Source organism: Temnothorax longispinosus, chromosome 8, assembly GCF_030848805.1.
Source record: "Temnothorax longispinosus isolate EJ_2023e chromosome 8, Tlon_JGU_v1, whole genome shotgun sequence".
NCBI lineage: Eukaryota > Metazoa > Arthropoda > Insecta > Hymenoptera > Formicidae > Temnothorax > Temnothorax longispinosus.
In genome coordinates, this window is record NC_092365.1 from 13644691 (window position 1) to 13668560 (window position 23870).

At 37.3% G+C, this 23870-nt stretch overlaps 1 protein-coding gene and 1 long non-coding RNA gene across 3 annotated transcripts in view; one reads left to right on the top strand and one right to left on the bottom strand.

Moving 5' to 3' along the window:
- LOC139817307 (uncharacterized) overlaps positions 1–18019 on the bottom strand; it is a 234041-nt gene extending 216022 nt beyond the window's left edge. The window contains exon 1 of one of the 2 annotated variants that reach the window (XR_011733183.1): positions 17676–17802. Coding sequence is in view for 1 of the 2 variants with exons in the window: in XM_071785287.1 (XP_071641388.1) it covers positions 17676–17972 (297 nt within the window). In the remaining variant the exon portion in view is untranslated. Of the gene's footprint in view, positions 1–17675 lie in introns of both variants that reach the window. The other variant, XM_071785287.1, reaches the window with a different exon arrangement.
- Positions 18020–18325: 306 nt separating this feature from the next.
- On the top strand, positions 18326–23502 carry LOC139817532 (uncharacterized). The gene is made up of 3 exons (XR_011733255.1): positions 18326–18506; positions 21121–21330; positions 23303–23502. It is a non-coding gene; the product is annotated as an uncharacterized lncRNA (long non-coding RNA).
- The last annotated feature ends 368 nt before the right edge of the window (positions 23503–23870 follow it).

The window sequence follows — 23870 nt, forward strand, 5'->3', positions numbered from 1 at the left end:
GCCATCCCAGCTCTCATCACGGTGGCTCATCATCAGAAAAAAACTCACCAGCTTGCGCAAGATCTCAATACCTCGGTGGTATAACACATTGAGCACCTCGTCAGTGGAATTTCACGGCTTTTCTGATGCTTCTCAACTGTCAATGGCTGCAGTCGTATATATCACCGTCCACGGCTCTAATGGCGCCACAATTTCATTGGTGTGCTCCAAAAATAAAGTAGCACCGCTCAAACGGCTCACCATCCCGAGACTTGAACTCACCGCAGCACTGCTGCTCTCAAGACTCATGCAATACGTTCAAGCCACCTTGAAGTTAAACGTTACAGCAACTCACCTGTGGACGGACTCTGTTGTGACACTCACGTGGATCAAATCTCATGCATCGCGCTGGAAGGATTTTGTGAGAAACCGAGTTTCTCAAATTCAAGATTTCACTGCGAACGCACATTGGAAATACGTACCTGGTACATCCAACCCAGCCGACTGCGCATCACGAGGACTAACTACTGCTCAACTCCAAAGCCACTCATTATGGTGGACGGGACCACCGTGGATACTTACCCCTGAAGCATGGCCATCACAACCCGCGCTTTCGGACGAGTTGAGCGCGCATGAGGCTCATCCTGGCATTGCGCTATATGCGGCCGCATCTCAGTCGGACTATCACTGGGACCTCATATATAGGTACTCAACCCTCAATAAATTATTGAGAATTAACAGCTCTCTGTTTCAGGTTCACCTCTCTGCTGGAAAGCACCGAGCCAAATCGTTGGACTCGCACTCTGCTTTGGAGAAGGCCAGACTTTTCTGGATCAAGGCTACTCAAGCGGCATACTTTACGCACGAGATCAAGATGCTCACGGCCAACTCGAGATTGCCAACTACTCACGCATTCAGTCGATTGACTGCGTACATAGACGCTCAAGGAATTGTCCGAGTTGGCGGCCGCCTCAACCAAACAACACTAGCTCAGGACAACAAACATCAGGCGATTTTACTTCGCCACTCACGGTTCTCAACCTTAATCATCGCTCACGCCCATCTGCGCACCCTGCATGGAGGAACTCAGCTGACATTGGCTCATGTCAGGCAACAATACTGGATCATCGGCGGACGGGCTCCGGTGAAGTCTCATATCTTATAGTGTGTCGTGTGTGCTCGGCAGAGGGGGATCCGTGCTCATCAACTGATGGGCCAACTACCTCTTTTTCGAGTTACGCCGTCACGTCCGTTTGCTCATACAGAAGTCGACTATGCCGGACCGCTCACCATCAAGACATGAACAGGACGAGGTGCGAAAACATACAAGGGATGGATCTGTGTGTTCGTCTGCTTCTCCACCTCTGCAATTCACCTTGAAGTAGTCAGTGACTACTCATCAGAAGGATTCATAGCAGCCTTCCGAAGATTCTCAGCGAAAAGGGGAATTGCTCAGATCATGTATTCGGACTGCGGGACAACCTTCATTGGAGCAGACGCCGTGCTCAAAAAAATGTTCATCCAGGGTTCTCAAGAACATCAACGGATTGCTCAAGTTTTGCAACTTGATTGCACAAAATGGGAGTTCAACCCACCAGGCGCTCCACACATGGTGGGCAAGTGGGAGGCGGTGGTGAAATCCGTGAAGTTTCATCTGAGACGGATATTGGGGAGACTCTACTCACGACGGAAGAACTCACAACGTTGCTTACGCAAATCGAGGCCATTCTCAACTCGGCCTTTCGAACCGCTGAGTGACGACCCTGAAGACGTCTCAGCGCTCACACCGGGTCATTTCCTCATTGGAGGTCCACTCACTACCATACCCGAGCCATCTCTGACAAGGGAACGGTCGGAAGTGTCCCTACCCGATTTGGATGCGCTTTGGATATGTTGTTGAGCATCAATAGTAGACTCGTATTTTTTTTGCGGCGTATCTCGACGTTTAGGGGTTGAAAAACCCCTAAAAAATAACGACCGATTTGGATGCGCTTTGACTATGTTGTCGAGCATCAAAAAACATTAGACACGGGTTTTTTTTTGCTGCTTATCTCGACGTTTAGGGGTTGAAACAACTCTTAAAAAATAACGACCGATTTGGATGCGCTTTGGCTATGTTGTCGAGCATCAAAAAACATTAGACACGGGTTTTTTTTGCTGCTTATCTCGACGTTTAGGGGTTGAAACAACCCCTTGAAAATAACGGATTTTATAGTTTTTAGCGAATATCTTCGAAAATATAAGGCGTAACAACAAAACATTTGTACGAAATGTTTATGGCTTTTTGTGCTCTTTACAATGGCGTAATCAGATTTTTCAAATTTGTCACATTTTTTAATTTTGATACCATTATTAGATTTTTGGCAAGACGAGATGATATGTGATATAGGCGTCGCGCTGTAGGTAGGTGTTGCGTTATTTCTGTTCAGTTGCGCCGTACGCTTAATAATTTCCATTTGTGCATATTTTCTCATACAATATATACTATATACTACAACATAATAGGATTCCCCCGTTAGCCTCGGCGGGGGAGCAGGTGGAAAGTTCGGAAAGGTGGAAATAGGGTTGAAAACAGAGCTGTGTGGAAGGGTGGAGGTGCAGGATTGAAGGAGGGTGCGAAGGAAGTTGAGAGCAGGCGGTGGGATTGGAGGTGATGATAGAATCGAGGTGAAGCTGTCAGAAATTGAGGGAGAAGAGGAGAGTTAAAAGTGAGGTTAGGATGACGGAGAGGAATGAGAAGGAGGACGCAGCGAGGAGGGGTGGAGAGTGAATTGAAGAGTTGAGTGCAGAAGGAACGGGTACTCGAGCGAGCGGGAGCGAGGAATCGATTGTGAGATCGATCGAGTCGGCATGCGAGAGAGGTGCTAACGACGGACGACGGATGTGAGAAATGAGGCGAGCTGGCTCGTTTAATCAATGAATGATCGAGCGGATCGAGCGTCAGAGAGATGCGTTCCGGTATGGTAAGGGCCTAAGCAGAATGGCTGTCTTGGCAGTGTTTTATGCCTTATGTCTTTGTCTTATGTAACACACAATACTGTACATAAGACAGAGACCTAAGGCATAAAACACTGCCAAGACAGCCATTCTGCTTAGACCCTTACATAAAACAAAGACTTAAGGCATAAAACACTGCCAAGACAGCCATTCTGCTTAGGCCCTTACATAAGACAAAGACTTAAGGCATAAAACACTGCCAAGACAGCCATTCTGCTTAGGCCCTTACATAAGACAAAGACTTAAGGCATAAAACACTGCCAAGACAGCCATTCTGCTTAGGCCCTTACATAAGACAAAGACTTAAGGCATAAAACACTGCCAAGACAGCCATTCTGCTTAGGCCCTTACATAAGACAAAGACTTAAGGCATAAAACACTGCCAAGACAGCCATTCTGCTTAGGCCCTTACATAAGACAAAGACTTAAGGCATAAAATACTGCCAAGACAGCCATTCTGCTTAGGCCCTTACCATACCGGAACGCATCTCTCTGACGCTCGATCCGCTCGATCATTCATTGATTAAACGAGCCAGCTCGCCTCATTTCTCACATCTGTCGTCCGTCGTTAGCACCTCTCTCGCATGCCGACTCGATCGATCTCACAATCGATTCCTCGCTCCCGCTCGCTCGAGTACCCGTTCCTTCTGCACTCAACTCTTCAACTCACTCTCCACCCCTCCTCGCTGCGTCCTCCTTCTCATTCCTCTCCGTCATCCTAACCTCACTTTTAACTCTCCTCTTCTCCCTCAATTTCTGACAGCTTCACCTCGATTCTATCATCACCTCCAATCCCACCGCCTCCTCTCAACTTCCTTCGCACCCTCCTTCAATCCTGCACCTCCACCCTTCCACACAGCTCTGTTGTCGACCCTATTTCCACCTTTCCGAACTTTCCACCTGCTCCCCCGCCGAGGCTAACGGGGGAATCCTATTATGTTGTAGTATATAGTATATATTGTATGAGAAAATATGCACAAATGGAAATTATTAAGCGTACGGCGCAACTGAACAGAAATAACGCAACACCTACCTACAGCGCAACGCTTACATCACATATCATCTCGTCTTGCCAAAAATCTAATAATGGTATCAAAATTTAAAAATGTGACAAATTTAAAAAATCTGATTACGCCATTGTAAAGAGCACAAAAAGTCATAAACATTTCGTACAAATGTTTTGTTGTTACGCCTTATATTTTCGAAGATATTTGCTAAAAACTATAAAATCCGTTATTTTCAAGGGGTTGTTTCAACCCCTAAACGTCGAGATAAGCAGCAAAAAAAACCCGTGTCTAATGTTTTTTTATGCTCGATAATGTAGCCAAAGCGCATCCAAATCGGTCGTTATTTTTTAGGGGTTTTTTCAACCCCTAAACGTCGAGATACGCCGCAAAAAAAATACGAGTCTACTGTTTTTTTATGCTCAATAACATATCCAAAGCGCATCCAAATCGGGTAGGGACACTTCCGACCGTTCCCTTGTGAGTGACCTGGCCACCTCGCGACTATCTCGGTGGCAGCTCATCCAGCAGCGTGTTCAACATTTTTGGGCACAATGGTCGGCTCATTATCTGCAACGCCAGCAGGCGATATCCAAGCGGCATCATCCTAACAACAACATCACGGTGGGTTCCATCGTGCTGCTCACCGACGAACGCTCTCCACCGTGCAAATGGCCACTCGCCAGAGTAACAGCTTTGCACCCCGGCGAGGATGGACTCACCAGGGTGGTTACCCTCAAGACGGCCACCACGACACTCACCCGGCCAATTGCCAAGCTTGCCATATTACCCATTTCAACAGGATAAAGGATCAAGAGTAAGGAATCATCGACAAGGTTGCTGATGGCGGGCGGAATGTTCGAGATTCCGTTCACGTTGCGCCGTCCGATCAGATGGCAGCATCGATCGGATATCGACGGGCCGGATCGACGCGGCAACTTGCGCAAGCACGGGCGCGCTCATCGCCGTCTTCTTCCTCGCGACACACAGAGTCGTAAAAATAGCCGCGCAGTGACCAGACGTGCAACGTGTGCTCTGTGCATTTTGACTGTGACTACACATTGAAGTGCCCACCGCAGTAATTACAGCTGCCGAGATACTGCATTAACGTGTAAAGAGACCGCTCGCACAGCTCAGGTGCATCAACACGACGACTCAGGCTCACACGTGCGCGAGTGCCGACCGCCACGTGTCTCACCGGCTCACGGGCGAATCACCACGAGGAGGGCAATTAATATAATTGTATCTTGCCTTGCACGATCATACAAAGACTTCTCTTTCATACACCGCTCATCTATTCTTAGGTCAGACTGTATCAATTTTGACACATTAAAGACGGCTCAGACTGTGTTCTGAGTTACACATAAATTAACGAAATAATTTGTTAACACCTTCCACGCGCGTCCTTCTCATCCCGCTTCCATCGCCGAGATTAATCAGCGATTTCGCGAACAATATTATATATATAATTTCCAAAGTCTTTTGACAAATCTGAAAAATGGATCAAAATTTATATTTCAATATATGACAGAGGGGAGGGGAGAGAGGGAGTGGGAGCGGACGGTTGGCCCGGAGTCTAAGAGGAGAAAATAAAGGGCTGTGAGAGGAGATAAGGACCGGGAAAAGAAGTTGTGTTGTGGAGCCGATGGATAGGCCTAGAAGAGGTTGAGGAAGTGGAGGAGGAGTCGAGAACGGCGTGGTTTGGAGAGAGTTGACGGAAGATAGTAAGGATACACTTGGAGGTTAGGATGAGAAATTGGAGGAGGAGGGGGCAGGGACAGGAGAGACGAGAGGCTGTGGAAAAGGAGCGAGGACACGAAGCAGGGCAGACGGTCGGAGTGGTGACGCGTGGCACGCTGATTGGTCCAGTGGCGAGAAGGAGTCACAACGGAAGTGGGCCCCAGGTGGACCTCATAGAAGTTAGCCGGACAACTTCGACTTATGACATTTTTTTACAAATCGATTGTTAGTTGTTTGTTATTGATTGTTAGACTAATTAGAACGTTTGTTAGTTAATAATTTTTACGTAATTATGAAAATAATTTTTAGTGTTAATTTAGCCGGTAAATATAGAATTCTTTACAATTTTTGGTTCAAACCGGGGTCAATTGATGCGAAATCATTTGTTCAGTGAATATATATATATATATATATATATATATATATATATATATATATATATATATATCCAAGTACGGTTAGCTGCTACAAAGCCAGCACGCTCCGGTCGAGCTGTAAGCGCGCGTCTGGCGCAGGACTTCGCGCATCAACAGAACTGAGGACATCTTGCCTCCCGCTACGTGGCAATCCTCTTGTAACATGCACGACACACTTCGATTGTACTTGATCAGAAATACATTCTTACATTGTTACCTACTCCATCTATTTAATTAGTTAAGGATCCAACAAAATCTATGGCTTTTTATTCTTATATAATGTTAACTTTAGTTAGATTATATTTTAATGATTGTTTTAGTAGGGGTAGCATTTTTCCTTTTATTAGAGCGAAAAATTTTCGCATAACACAGCCTAACTTTCGAAAGGCGGATCTACCTCGCGACTGGTCAGTGTTCGGAGTATAATAGGCGCGGAGGAAGATACAAGACTCGGTTGTTATGAAAGAGTTTTAACAATCAAGGTTTATTACAATGCAAATTACAGTGTGATACATAAGATAGAAAAGGACACCCGAGTGTCGATACGGAAACGACGTACAGATACGGAGAATGCGCGGATGTGGAGATGGAGCGGGGTTACAATGATATAATCCGCGGAGTTCGAGACGGAACACTATGTATAATACGACGGATAGCCGGACGTGTGAACTGTGAACGCGTATATGCGAGCGATGATTGGCGAGCTCGCGGGCTCGTAGAATGCCGCGCGGTAATACGTCGACGATTGACGCAGGAGCGCGGATTCGTGCGAGACAATTTTGCGGCCGGCGTGGGTCTCGGGCGCTCGAATTTCCGCGGTCGGAGTTCCCGTACGGCGGGATACCAAGGTTATCGAGCCCCAGGAAGCGGTACCGGGCGGCCGAAACTCTCTGTGATCGTAGAGAGCACCTCTCTACACTGATGCGCAGCGGTTACCGAGCGATGGAGACGATATCGTGCGGCTGAAACCCTCAATGAATATAGAGAGCGGCTCTCTATACTGGAGCGCAGCGATGCGTCAGGCAAGAGGCTGTACCAGGCGACCGAGATTCTTGGCAAGCGTGGAGAGCAATTCTCTACCCTGGTTCGCGACAGTAAAGCGTGCTAGAAATGTTTTCGGGCGGCTGAGACTTTCAACAAGTCTAGAGAGCAACTCTCTAGACTGAGGCGCGGCGATAATATGTAATCGGTCGAGAATCGGTCGTTAAGATACGTCACTTGATGGAACCAGAGAGGGTCTTATTGTTAGTACCTCAGGTTGATTCGGTTTTCAAGATTTCGGAATCCGAGAGCAACGGAGAATCGGTCGGATCGGTTGCTGGCTCACGGCGGAATCTTATCTTTGTCGAAAAGACGCGGGTATATATACCCCTCGGCGCTGTCAGGTGGCGGCGGAAGTATCGACAACGGCGATTGCGAGCGCCGAGGCGGATCGGCGGTACGGTGGGGCATTTTGCATACCACCGCTCAGCGCTCCGAGTCGGTTGCCGCGGTAAGTCTTTTCAAGAACTTATCGTACGCGAAATGATACGTTTAAAATTGGCCCACTGTGCCCTTCCTCGCCCGGCGGATGTTTGGCCGGGCGGCATCCAGCTGATGTTCGCCGGGAACAATGCATTTCGGGGTGTATCATTACAAGGTTATGTTTAATTACAAAAAAGTCCTAATAAGATTGGATTTATGGAATTTTATAATCTTTTAGAGATGCAGTAAAGTTATTTAATAAAGAGATTTTTTGAAATGGAACTTCTTTTAGCACGGTAGTAAGTTCGATTTTGCGACACGAAAAAGCGTCACGAAAATTCGACCAATAGGCGTACGAAGTAAAATTTCTTTTGGCACGGTAGTAAGTTCGATTTTGCGATTCGAAAACGTGTCACAAAAATTCGACCAATAAGTGTACGGCACTGGCGAGACGAGTAGAGTGAGAACTGCGTGGAGTGACTAATGCTGTTGTACCTATTATTTTTGTATTAATTTCAGAAAATTTATGGCAAAACCCTTGCCTTCAGAAAGAGTTTCACTTTTAACGCGCGTGGCGACCACGCACTCATTTTTTTTTTTTTAATTTATAAGTTTAGATATAATTTATTTGGTAAATAATTACCATCACAAACCCTCTCTCAATGACCTTCTCCTTTACATATATTATAGAGGTAATCCTCCTGAGTAACCTTCAAAAGATTTTAGCCTTCGCTCGTTCTTTATTAAAAAATTATTAACAAAAAATTTTGAAAAATATAGTAGGGTAGACCGGGGCACGTCGTCACACATTTTTTTCAATATTTTTTGTATTTTTTACATTCAATATTTAAGAGTACTTTGATATGCCAAAATTTCGAGTGAACCCTCAGCTTCAATTGGACAGTATCGAATTTTGTGTGATTGTTACTCTACAGTTGTTACATAACAATAAATAACGACAAGTCGCTTGTGACAACGTGCCACGTGACCGGGGCACGTTGTCACATCAAATGTAATTGCATGCAAAATGTAATCCAAACTGTATACAACGTAAATATCAATATATTATAGTGCGCTGCAATGTAAAAAAGTAAAATCCTTCACAGAAACATTTATTTTATTTCAAAAAAGTACAAAAAGCACGAAGTTTTTGTCTTAATCTAAATAGGCAAGAATTCCACTCGAATGCGCAACTTATTAATAAACATTCTTTCTTTTATAATCATGTCGGTGATTAAACATAAAATATTTTTATTCGTTATTGTCATCCGAAGATTCGCAATAGATTCCCATCAAATTCGTGACAACGTGCCCCGAGGGCATTTTTTTACTTCAAACAGCCTCATGTCCGACACGTTTGAGATATTCGTAAGGTTAGGTACTGCATGCGGTAGGTAAAAGTACATACTTTAAGATAATACTATATAAAGGTCTATTCTGAAAAAACATAAGCTTCATGTCCAGTACGTTGAATATTAGACAATAAAATTTTACTTACGGTCGAAAAAACTTTCAAGTTGATTTTACGTTAACACGGCTGGCGCAATCTCAAGACTGTAAACACACCAAAGATGGGCATACACTAACACGTTTTGGGAATGACGGGTGCTGCCCTCCGGTTATTAGTTTTTTAAATAAAGCCAAAGTGACAACGTGCCCCGCGTGACAACGTGCCCCGGTCTACCCTAGTTATTTTGAGTATTGAAAGGCATAACTAATATACATGTATATATGTGTGGAAATAGTATATGTATGAACGAAGGAAAGTCATTTAAAGCAGTGAATCGTTAATATATTGAACAGTCTTTTCGTTAAGAATCGCAGAAAATAGTTGGTATAAAGAAGGATAAAAATCTTGACCCTGATATTTGTCAAAGACATGATCCTGAGTAACTTTTCCTTATAACTTATATGTCGGTCATTACTTATTAAAAGTTATGAACAAAAAAAGTTTGAGAAATATACAAGTTCGTGTTAGTGCTAAAGGAAGTAATTTGATGATATATGTGTATAGACAGTACACGCGTGTAGGCGGTGGTCGGTGGAAGTGGACGTTGGTTCGCGTGAAATGTTGAAAACCTCAATGATAGACCTCGTTTTGAATTATAAGTAGTGGTAAAGTGGGATAAATCTCGCTTTTCATGGAAGGTACAATGCTGTCTAGAGAATCATCCACGCGAAACGAAGTCTACCCCATCCCGCCCCACTCCTGCTTACAGGGTAAAACGAGGTCTATCATTGTACGGTTCGAGTTTTCAACTTTCCACGCGCACCGAGGTCCACCCCTACCCATCCCTGCTTGCGAGGAAGGGGCAGTCGCCCCTTCCCCGCTTACATATGTGTACTGTTTATACACACGTATCAGCACATTACTTCCTTTAGTACTGACACAAACTGTTATATTTTTCAGTTATATTTGTTTATAACTTTTTAATGAACGAATTTTAATAAACGAGTGACGGCTAAAACCTGAAAGTTATTCAGAAGAGTCTCTACAATATATGTGAAGGAGAAGGTCATTGAGGGGGGTGCGGGGGGTTCGTAAAGGTAAATATTTACCCGGAAACTACTCCCGATCTCTTTTAGTTTAAGAGTAAAATACCTCTTTGCACAAGTAGAATCAATCGCTACTTGTGCACGTGATTCAGAACACTTTGTACCACCAAAGTATGAAGAGTCAGATTTTATATCTCCGCCGTTTATTCAGAAGCTACCGCCTGTCGACTAAACGTGCGTGCGTGCGTAAAATAAAGTAATATTTATGTATAATTTACTTTTACCTCAATTTTTTAATAAAATTTCGATAGTAATGCACGGCTAGAGAACTAAATAATATTTTATATTTGACGCTAAGAATATTTATTGAAGGAGGTAAGAAATTGTGACATACAATTTTTATGGAGAACAGAATCACATTTTTAATTAAAACTTATATAATATTATAATTTTATAATAACTATTATTATATAATCTTATAATAACATAGAAAACTTAAAAAAAAACTAAAATAAGAGAAGGAGAGGCTATAAGGGTCAGACGCATATCTCCGTGCGTAATATCAGAAAAAAACTGATTTATATAGTCATTGTAATTTACATCGATCCGTACGTTTCAGCTCAACTTTGAGCCATCTTCAGCGGCAATTAAAATAATATATTTCTCCATACCATATTGGTGAGCTTACTGATTCTAAGTTTCAGAAACTGTGTTGAAAATATAGACCAATTGATCCATATCAATCAGTCTAAAAAACGTGGAATTCAGAGCCATACGCAAAATGAGTATAAACTGTGGCAGATAAAAATACTCTCTGCGAAGAGACTTAACGATCTTGTTGACACTACACACAACAATGATATGCTGAAGATGGCTCAAAGTTGAGCTGAAACATACGGATCGATGTAAATTACAACGACCAATAAATCAGTTTTTTCTGATATTACGCACGGAGATCTGCGTCCGACCCTTATAGCTTCTACTTCTTTTATTTTAATTTCGAGGGTCCTTATACTATTTTATTAAAAGGAAACAAAACATATTTAGTTATATGTTAAATAAGACGACACCAAAAAAATTATATTCTCATCTTAAGTCTACATCTAATTTTATAGAAAATTTCATAGAAGAAGATACAGATGAATAAATCAGTATTGTAAAAAGTAGTATTTAGTCAAAATATACAAGATGTTCGATTAATGTAATAAAAAAATCGCATGTTCTACATAAAAAACTGAGTCAAGAAGTTTTTTTTACAGTTTTTGGATATCTTTAATATTAAGCGAGATATTGCAAATTAAAGTTTTGAACATTTTCTCAAATAAAGCGCTACAGTTTATAACGAGCCACGCGCTCGATAATTCGATTAAGAACAGAACTGCAGATTTCCCTACTTGCTCCATGCACTTGTGTAGAATTTGCTTAATTAAAAAAAAAACCTAAACTGGTAACAAAATTTATTCTATATATCACAGTTTATTATCTGTTTTATTTATTTTAAGTGTTCTTTTGTCTTTGAAGCTATACACAAGTATTCAATCTTGAGATTTCGAGGCAATCTCTTTCTTATTTACAGAATATGCAGACATGCACTTCAATTATAGGTTTTTGATTTGAGAAATTATTCAAACTTTAACTTACAATATTTCTCGCTTAATATTAAAGATATTTAAAAACTGTAAAGAACTTTTTGACTTTTTTATGTAAAATATGCAATTGCTTTAATAGCATACATCAATCGAACACTCTGTATAATATTGTAATTATAAAGTAGTATTGTAGTCAAGATATATAATCAAGAAAAACAAAACTTGTGATATGTATTGTAATATATAGTCAAGAAAAACTAAAGAAAAAATAAAAAATTTGTATTTAAATATTGTCTTTTATGAATAAAAATTATATTTTTAAAATAATTGTTAGAAACATTATTTTTATATTTAGCACAAATATTTATTTAATACTTTTGGTAGTATTTATCAAGAGACACGGTAGTGTCTCGTGCCAAGTACACGCGGAGCGAGACCGACCGTGACTCTTTTACGCGACGCGACGGGTTGCGAGTACCCGAGATGTTGAGATTTCGATAACGAGTGAACGGATCAAGTTCTAAGTAGGCTTGATCGATAGCTTGGGGTCCAATTAGAGGGGGGGGTTTCACTTATAATATTCCGCTACGTGCCCTACAAGCAGAGATATTGCTACGCAAAGTCAAATGTGAAAATTTTATTTTACGATACTTTCTTCTACGTCGACCGCTCTCATTCAATATTATTATGATTATCAGAAAAATGTCACTTTCACTTTTTCGACGCTGGCGGCGCAGGTATCGCCAGTTTCGATATCGCGCGCGTATTTCGATCGATCTAGTAGGTAAATTAGGTCGATAGACTTATCGGTCAGGAGGAAGATTTCTATTTAAATAAATTAGGTATATATATAATATATATTGAGTCAATTGCTTCATGTTTATCTGGAGAGATTTCGTATCCTTATATCGTACGCTGCCGGAAAACAAGGTTCTCTACGCTTGGCCGAAAGTGCCGCTAGAGAATTTTTAAGTCGATTCTCATGAATCAAGCTTGAATTCGATGTCTACGTGTCCCAGGTTGCCGATGACGAGGTCCACATAGTGCGCTCCGTAGTTTTCGGTGTCTACGTGTATTAATACCTTGAATTCGATGTCCACGTGTCCCAGGTTGCCGATGACGGGATCCAGATAATGCGCTTCATAGTTTTCGGTGACCAGGTGTAATCGTACGTTGAATTCGATGTCTAGGTGTCCCACGTTGCCGATGACGAGGTCCACATAGTGCGCTCCGTAGTTTTCGGTGTCTACGTGTATTAATACCTTGAATTCGATGTCCACGTGTCCCAGGTTGCCGATGACGGGATCCAGATAGTGCGCTTCATAGTTTTCGGTGTCCAGGTGTAATCGTACGTTGAATTCGATGTCTAGGTGTCCCAGGTTGTCGATGACGAGGTCCACATAGTGCGCTTCGTAGTTTTCGGTGTCCAGGTGTAATAATACGTTGAATGCGATGTCTAGGTGTCCCAGATTGCCGATGACGATGTCTAGATAGTGAGCTCCGTAGTTTTCGGTGTCTACGTGTATTAATACCTTGAATTCGATGTCTAGGTGTCCCAGGTTGCCGATGACGAGGTCCACATAGTGCGCTCTGTATTTTTCGGTGTGTCTACGTGTATTAATATTTTGAAATTTATGTCTAGGTGTCCCAGGTTGCTGATGACAAGGTTCAGATAGTGCGCTCCGTAGTTTTTGGTGTTTAGGTGTAATAATACCTCGAATTCGATGTCTACGTGTCCCAGGTTGCCGATGACTAGGTTCACATAGTGCGCTTCGTAGTTTTTGGTGTCTAGGTGTATTAACTTTGTATAGGTGTAATAACTTTAAATTTGAATGTAGGACACGTAGATATCGAATTCGAAGTATTAATACACGTAGACACCGAAAACTACGGAGCGCACTATGTGGACCTCGTCATCGGCAACGTGGGACACCTAGACATCGAATTCAACGTATTATTACACTTGAACACCGAAAACTATGGAGCGCACTATCTGGAACCCGTCTTCGGCAACCTGGAACACGTGGACATCGAATTCAAGGTATTAATACACCTGGAATTTAAGCTTGATTCATAAAAATCGACTTAAAAATTTCCTAGCGGCAGAATTAAAATTATGTTATGACATAATAAAACATCGCTGAATTAAAATTATGTCATGACATAATAAAACATCGCTAAATTAAAATTATGTCTAGACATAATAAAAATTGAACGAATAATAGTAACCTTTCGAAAGTAGAGGTTTTAAGCTTAAAATTTAAATTTTATTTATTTTTAACAAAGTTACAGCTGCTCAAATTTTGCCTATTTTTAAAGATAAATTTAGTGTTCCTTCAATTTTTGTGAGAAATGTATAATTTACTTTTACTTAAATATTATTAATTTTTATGTATTTGTTGTTATTGCTAATTTTGTGAATAATTAAAAAATAAAAAATAAAAATGTTTTGCAGATCCCCTTGCTTAACACTACAAAATAGGTGATATCAGTACAAAATTACCTTTTTCAAAAAAGGTAAAAAAAAGTGCCAAGTACACGCAATGTATTTTGTAAATTCAAAAATCTAACCTAAGTGGTAGCTTATATCTTTTTCACAAAATTATATTATCTAACTTAACTCAAGTGACATGTATTTAAAAAAAAAAGTGAAATCTTTAATTTTTTCTTCACAAATTATATTACCTAACTTAACTCAAGTGACATGTATCTAACCTAAGTGGTAGCTTTATATCTTTTTCACAAAATTATATTACCTAACTTAACTCAAGTGACATGTATTTCAAAAAAAAGATGTGAAATCTTTATTTTCTTCTTCACAAAATTATATTACCTAACTTAACTCAAGTGACTTGTATTTCAAAAAAAGATGTGAAATCTTTAAATTAAATTGCGCCAATTGTAAAGAGAATATGTATATTGCTTTGAAAAATAATTGTTATGCAACTACTTTAAAAAAATAAAATCCAAGTGGTATCTTCGTATTCTTATTCAAGGGTCTTCCTATTCTAAACCCAAGTGATAATAGCTTCTTAATTCTCTTTAACAAATTTTTAATATTACAAAGAATCATTTTAATTACAAAGATTAAAAAAGTAACAGTACAAAATAAAAATATTTAATTAAAACAAAATAAATAAAATTTTCTTGTAAAAAAACTTGGCGCTGCTTTTTTACTCCTGTCGCATTCTTCCCTAAATTATGTTTATGGTTTTTTATTTAATCAAAAATCTTAGTACTAATGTTTAAATTTTAATGTTTAAATTTCAAAGTCTAGCGCCAAGTTTTTTTACAAGAAAAATTTATTTATTTTGTTTTAATTAAATATTTTTATTTTGTACTTTTACTTCTTTAATTCTTTGTAATTAAAATAATTCTTTGTAATATTAAAAATTTGTTAAAAAGAATTAAGAAGCTATTATCACTTGGGTTTAGAATAGGAAGACCCTTGAATAGGAATACGAAGATACCACTTGGGTTTTATTTTTTTAAAGTAGTTGCATAACAATTATCTTTCAAAGCAATATACATATTCTCTTTACAATTGGCGCAATTTAATTTAAAGATTTCACATCTTTTTTTTGAAATACAAGTCACTTGAGTTAAGTTAGATAATATAATTTTGTGAAGAAGAAAATAAAGATTTCACATCTTTTTTTTTAAATACATGTCACTTGAGTTAAGTTAGGTAATATAATTTTGTGAAAAAGATATAAAGCTACTACTTAGGTTATATAGATACATGTCACGTGAGTTAAGTTAGGTAATATAATTTTGTGAAGAAGAAATTAAAGATTTCACTTTTTTTTTAAATACATGTCACTTGAGTTAAGTTAGATAATATAATTTTGTGAAAAAGATATAAAGCTACCATCATATATACAGCATCGCATCTTGTCATATATGATCATATACAGTGCCGTATACAGTTATGTATGGCCACATATAATTATATCTGATAATACATAGCCGAACATTCTTTATATAATATACGACCATGTGAGGCCAGATACGATTATGTATAGTGTCATATCTGGCTACACATAATAATATGTCTGACCACATATGAACTTATATGATCAGATCTTGTGTCATGTATTATGTGCGATCTGATCATATATGGCGATAGAAAACAATATATGATTATATATGCTTTATATATGGGCATGTAAAACTTATATCTGTTTCTATCTCATTTATATATGTTCATATACTGTCAGATATAAATATTTTTTCCCGATTAATCGTCGGTCATTGCTTATTGAAAAGTTACAAATAAAAAAAGTTTGAGAAATTTACAAGTTTGTGTCAGTGCTAAAGAAAGTAATTTGCTGATATGTATAGACAGTACACATGTAGGCCAAAAAGGGGCTACCGCTTTTCCCCCACAAGCAGGGGTGCGGGAGGATATCGGTTTGCATGGAAAGTTGAAAACCCGAACCATACAATGACCTCGTTTCACCCTATAAGCATACTCTCGATACTATATATTCGATCCGCGCAGCTCTAATCCTATCCGACAATCGAACCGTCGATGCAACACATCTAATGTTGTGATTTTTGTTGGTTGATAGCTGTTATTTTTTTGCCTAACTATTTGACCTATGAGATTGAGACACACGCGACACGTCTTGAAGTTCAGTTTCTTGCTAGCTTCTGGATAAATCAGACTCTTACGATAACGACCGGTTCACTGTATCCTTGACGCCTTGTATCTCTTTTATTCTAATAAATACGCTAGTGTACCATTTTATCTTACAATTAGAGTTTTATAGCAGTATTTATACATTCTGATACTGATAGACTGGCAGAGAATAAAACAATGAATTTTAAACTTGAATAAAAATTCAAACACAATAATGAAATATATAAATATAGATATAGAGGAAGTTCGGGTAAAGCAAAATACTTTTATAAATAGAACCGTAATATCTAGAATATTAAGTGTTACAATCTAGGGGACAACATTGGAATTACTAGCTGCCGGCTCCATAATCTAACATACAAACCGGCAGCGAGGAACAACGTGTCGTTAAATAACAAATTAAAATTGAAAATTTGGCATGTACCTCACACAGAGTAAAATTAGTATACAAACTTTTATTTTACAGTTAATCTATTTAACAGATTCTTAATCGTTTTTTGTTGCATGTAAAACTAAGATAAAACTTTAGTGTGGTATACTTAGCAAGTGTCATATGGTGTACATTTCTATTGTATACGATAAAAAATTAAAAATAGTAACATCGGACAAGGCGAGATAATTTATAATCCGCCACTTTTTAGTATTTTAAGTATTGTATTTTATACTGTATTTGTTTCTTTCTTTTAAGTGTAATATTATTACGATGAGTAGATATGAGTATACATATATGAGTAAAAGTTTTAAACGTGATATACGCATTTGTATGGCATTATTACAAAAAGCACAAAAATGAGAGTTTCTAATATATTATAATATAATAAATATATAATATAATAATTATTATAGACTATTTCATTATTAATATGCCTTAAAATAAAATAAAAATTACTTTTTTGCAAGATTAATAAAGTAGTTCACCTTGTCTGACATGGTTCACCTTACCCTACAAAAATCTATCTTCGAAAATTTTTCTATAACACTAAAACTACAAATAAATAAAATTAGTTAGGAACACGATGTAATAAACATTTGGCATTACAACTCAGTGTAAACAATGTTCAGATATCTTTAATAATTTTCAAGTTGTATTGAAAAAGGCTTAGGGTAGTTTAGAACTTCCTCTAATTTTAATAATGAGATATTTGTGTATGATAAATGTACAAATAATGTAAGATTAATAACTTTTTAGTAAACAATGCGAGGATTAATCATTTTTTTAACATTATTTAAAAAATTATTCAGAATAATATTATTATAGGATTATGACTTTAATAATAAAACACATGTCATTGAAATCCCCTTTTTTTAAATTCTACTAAAAAATATTTTGTAAAAATATATTTACCTGTAGTTGTTTTCTTTTAATCCTGCATAAGATTGAATTAAGTATAGCTTCTGTTATAGCCGCTATATGAGACATGTTCTTCATTGATACGCCGATGTCATTTCGATTCTTGTACGTACTAATTATCATTGATATCCATACTGCAATCAATATGAAGATAGCAATATAATAGTAAAGATTACGAAGAATAAGCTCATTTTTGCCAGCATTTGGATATGGCGGCCATGTGTTGGTGAAGGTCCCTAATACTCGAAGAACATATAACATCCGTTGAAACTTCAAATGAACGATTGCCATGTTACTGCATCAAGTCTTATTACAAAATTTTCTTTGTAACTGCCATATGTTAAACGGCATGTCATAGAAGAGAAATGGTAATTCCAGAAGAAACAGTAAAATCAATAACGCATGATTTATTCACCAATAATTATTAAATTCTTCGTGGTAATTAATACCTATACCACGATGGAAAATGTGGGAAATAATTAGAGTATGTAGCAAGCACAAGCTCTTCAATAATTGCAATCGATATGTAAGTACATTGTAGTCGATCTACTTTTTACTTATTGTTAGTTACTTTGTAATTTTATGGTAGCCTATACAAAATGCTCTTTTATTTTATTAGCTCTTTTTATTGGAAACTAACTTGCATCTTCACATAAACGGGCAATCCTAAATAAGAAATTGTAATTATATAGTATACGATACTACTTAATTAGTACATAAAGTAGTCAAGTAGTAGCAAGTTTAAAACTTATAGTAGTCATACAATTAGTCTTAAAATTGTGATAGATCTGATAAAAAGGATGAAAAATGATTTTGTATTAAGAGGTTAGTTTGGACGACTGCAAAAATAGTTGATATTAGAGGTTGAATTGGTCAGGTATTAAGGAGGTTCTACAGGTACTCTCTAGTCAATTGAGAGATGAAGAGAAAATCTTCAAATTCATCGATTCTAAGTATTCATAAAATATTTTCGTGAATTTTGACGTTAGAGCTTATATCATACCCATATTAGTCGAAGCAAGGAATAATTAAGGTAGTCGTCTCGTCAGGGCATGTATTAGATAAAGTTTTCGATTTCGGATTTTATATCAAATTATATGATCAGCTTTGCAGTCGATTTTTTCTGTGGCTCCTTACCGACTATTTACTCTAGAAAATCGATCTCGAAAATCACAAATTTTGCATTACTTCATACAGACGGCCAGAAAAAAAAGCTCTATCACGGTTTCAATCACATATTTTCGCATTTTTCGATTAGATGAAGTGAGAAAAAACATTGCTTTTTGTACATTAGATTTCGAAGAATCCGATGCAACCATAAAATATATAGTTTACCGGAGATTTTGCTGCTAATTTTTTAGTTTATTTTAGTGAAAATGCGGTAATCGAGCAGACATTTTTTGGTCGATGTGAGGTTGGGAAGACTTGGCAACGCCGCTGGCTAATCACTGTAGTTGCAGGTTATGGGGCTCGTCTTTCTTAGCCGAATTGGATAGTGATTGACACCTCTGTCATGCGTTTTGAAACCCTTTCTCAGTAATTGTCAAAATTCAATCGAAAAGGAGATGATAACCTTTCTCGACGACTCGCATGATCAGCTGATCAAAACGGAGTCAAATGAGAAAAATCACATAATTTGGAAAAAGTAACATACTTTGTCACGTGTGAAATTTTACACCATAATTCATAAAATTATTTTTTCCTTAGCAAAAATTGCCTGAAATATATTTCTGAACGTGAAAACCTACAAACAGTCACATGACTAGCACGTAGCGAGACGCCTACCTTAAAAATATCGTGTAAGTGCTACTTTGACTCTGGCGGCTTATACATGGAAGAAAATGTGGTAACGTCGCGAACTTGACAGTTCTGCTCATATGACCGTGGTTATTTTACAATTTCACATAATTCTAGAGCGAGTACTTCTCCGTAAGCGCTCGTAAACGTTAGGTGCTTAAGTTTGCTGTCATACTGTGGTGCTATACTGATGGCTGTACACTTTTCGCACGGGTGCAGTCGCTGCGACATTGCCAAATTTCCCTTGTTATTCGAAGCACGCTACGTGAACTGTGATATGGCCTGTTTCAATAGCCAATATCACAAAATTTTACGCGATAACCCTTGTTTTTCTCGATATTTCTGAAAAGTTTAGATTAAGAAGGTTGAAGCAGTTTGGTCAATTCTAGATTTTTGTTTGTAAAAAATATATATGATAGTATAGGATCTACCGCATGTGTGAGAATTATTTCAGATTTATTGACCATCCAGAAGCTGAGATATTAATTTCCAAAATGCGTCGTTTTACATGGGGTTATATGGAGAAAGCGTTGACGGCGATGATTGATCCCAATTTTCTTTAATATTTAGTCTATATAAACGCTCAAAAAACGTGCCTACGCGTACAGTAAATTAATGCGAACATTTAGAACGCAAGAAAACATGTATTCACCACCTAATAACAAATATATTACGAGTTAAAGCAATCGAAATTAGACTGAAACAACAGTTGACAGTTCGCGAGTAGGTAGATGTGGCAACGCAGCGTCGGCAATGTATATTCGCAACGTCGGCAATGTATAATGTATGTCACCCTAACCTTACCTAGAATGACAGAAAATTCACGAGCATGTTTACGTTTAGCAACTGCCGCTACGTGGCTCAACACAGAGGCGAGCACGGCCACCAACCTCACAAAAGTGCAACGTTGCCAAGTTTCAATCGTATTTAATATAATCGACGGAAAGTTATTAAAAAATCGACAGCTTATATAATTGTCAAGGGAGCTACCAGTAATAATCATTATTTCATTCTATCAATGGCAAAACATATATTCATGTCATTTTTATATTGAAATAATTAGCAATACCACAAGTTTTCAAGTTGGCATTGGCGAAAAAGTGTTTCGTTTTTAGCTAATTAAAATATAAAGATCCATAATATGATACTTCTACTATACGTTTTATGCAATAGCAGCGTATGGAGAATAAAATAATACCTAATACAGATTTTTTAATGACCTAATAAAAAACTTTTTTCTAAACCGTCAATTGACTCAACTGGACCGCTTCAACCTCCTTAAGATCTATAAGAGCTCCGTTTTTTGAATCTCTGGTAGGTCGCCTTTATATAATTAATATCTCGTTTCCTGTCTCCAAGAGCCCCTCGGCTATATGTAGCTCATGTTAAAAACTGATTTCAAATTCATTTTTCATTTTTGCACGATAACCGATGCTAAAATTTTTCGAGCACTTTTCTTGCATCTCAATTTATACGTCCATGAAGTTTTTTTCAATTTTTAGATACATCCATTATCTGTAGAACCTCCTTAATCAGAGAAAAATAAATTTTATATTATTTTATAGTACATTCTTTTAACTTTCCAAAAAGTTTAAAAAATATCATAATTTATAAAGTTATAAAGTATTTAATATACTTCTAGGCGCGAAATAGGTCTTGGCGATGACAGTCTTATCGGCTAGCTGAAACTGAAATAAAAAATAAAAAAAAGAATTTAGGGATGAAAGACGAAGAGAATATCGATTTAGATTTTTTGTTTTTAATGTTGGTTATTTTACTGCACGATGAGATGAATACACAACTTTGAAAAATAATTGTTGTGCAACTACTTTTAAAAAATAAAACTCAAGTGGTACGTATCTTTGTATTTCCATTCAAGGATCTTCCTATTTCAACCCAAGCTTTAATTCTTTTTAACAAAATTATAATATTACAAAGAATCATTTTAATCACAAAGAATTAAAGAGATAACAGTACAAAATAAAAATATTTAATTAACCCTTAACATACAACCTGGGTCAAAATGACCAGTAAAAAAATTGTGTCGCATTACCTACCATTGAAACGCCGAAATCGGGATCTGTCGCGCCATATCTTGGTTTTAACCTCTCTCTAGATAGCGGTACAGTCGTTGTAAGTCAGCAGGCGTCCGGCTGTGTCTGGCTGCCGTCCGCGTCAACGTTCCGAAAATCACGGGTCATTTTGACCCAGTGTGTAGTTTACGCATTTTGGGGGTGATTTTTTGTGATTTTTATTTTTTAGTTTTTTTGAGCTTCTTTTGAACAATTAAAGTGTAAGTAAACGTTTAAATATGCTCTGAAATTTTTTTAATCAGTTGTTTACCAATAATAACACTGAATTATACATAGATGTCGTACAATCTAGGGTCGGAACCGGTTTCCAAAAAGATCGGTAACGAAAAATTAACCACATTATTGCACTCCCCGGAAAATTCTACCCCTATTTCATATACTTTTGGTAAAAATTTGGTCCACTAACGAATGAGTAGTTCGCGGACAGACGGACGGACAGAGATAAACAGTCGGGTTTTATATAATGGTATGATTAATATTTTTTAACATTGTTTTGTCTATTTACTATAGTTTCGAATTGTTTCCATGCTCTATCCATCGAAAACGAATCGTTCATTAACGAATCTTGTAGCAAATGTGCTACCGATTTATATTGCTTTCGGTTTTCCAAATAAATACCTTTTTTGAAATATTAGCTTTTGCGCGTATTTTTACCTTAAAGTATATAATCCAGAGAGTATGCAGTTAAATTTTCACGTAAAAATATTGAAAATTTAGAAAGTTATTGAATATTTCGTAAAAATAGCAATTTTTTGGTTTATAAACCATATTTTGAAATTTTGAACCATAAAACTTTATTAATAACCCTTTACAAACAATCTGACATTCATTTTGAGTGTTGCAAGAATGCACCCTTTTAATTTCAGCCAAAAAGAATCAATCCCCCGTTTGTGGTAATTACGCAAAGTAGCGCTGGGTCAAAATGACCCAGTGTATATTTTATGTCTCAAACAGGTAGTGTGTATGTTAAGGGTTAAAATAAAATAAATAAATTTTTTTTATAAAAAAACTTGGCGCTCCCAAGTTTACTCCTGCTGCATATTTCACTAAATTATGTTTATTGCTTTTTTATTCAATCAAAAATTTGGTATTTTATTAAATTCAATCAAAATTTTAGTTCTTTATTAAATTTTGAGGTCTAGCAGCGCCAAGTTTTTTTACAATAAAAATTTATTGTAAAAATTTATATATTTTATAAAAGAATATATATATTCTCTTTGCAATTGGCGCAATTTAAAAATTTCACTTTTTTTTTAAATAAATCACTTATTTGAGTTAGGTAACGCAATTTTATGAATTATTTTGTTAGGGAGAAATAAAGCTACTACTATTTGGGATTTTTGAATTTATATCATATATGCGCGTGTACTTGGCGCCTTTTTTTACCTTTTTTTGAAAAAGGTAATTTTGTACTGATATCATGCATTTTGTAGTGATAAGCAGGGATCGGCAAAAAATTTCCATTTTTTATTTTTTATTCACAAATTAGCAATAACAACAAATTAAATTTTTATTGAATTAGCAAATTAGTAATTAGTCACAAAAATTACTAATTATATAAAAATTAATATTTAGGCAAAAGTAAATTACCCATTACTTAAAAGATTGGTAATTCGTATCAGAGAAAAATTTTTAGTTACGTGAAAATTAGTATTTAGATGAAAATGAATATTAATTTCTTTTGCAAATTGGGAATTAATAAAAATAAATTCTTTATTATTAAAATCTCAGAATGCTGAGACAGCGGCAGAGTAGCGCGGAACGCGTACGTGCTCCGATCGGGGTCATCACACTCCTTCCGCCGTAATGAAATGAATGTATATGTCAATAGCGACAGGATCAGAAAGATCGCTTCTGAAAGTAACCGCGCATCCTACGTAACGCGTGTTGACTTAAGTTACTATTTAAACCTCTTGTAATAAAATGAGAGCAAATACATCCTCTTTACTGTAAAGTACGGAGTGTCGTTTATTAATGCGTGGATCCTAATCTTTTGGGCCTACATCCCGACAAAGTCCCTCCTTCACGGCTACGGGCACAACAGCACTTATATTAATCGCATACTTAACTTCTATTGCAAATTCAAAAAATACTTGTACATAGAGTTACATATTGACTGGTTTAATTCAGGGTTTGACACGATCAGGTGAGAGTATTGAGTTATAAGGTCTGGTGATATTCCCTGATAGTACAGATAGGTCTCTGCAACATTGCAAGGACATCATTATTAAAATATTAAAATTGTTACAGTTATGTTACGTAATGTCTCTGAGACGTCTCTGCAAGATTGCAGCAATGT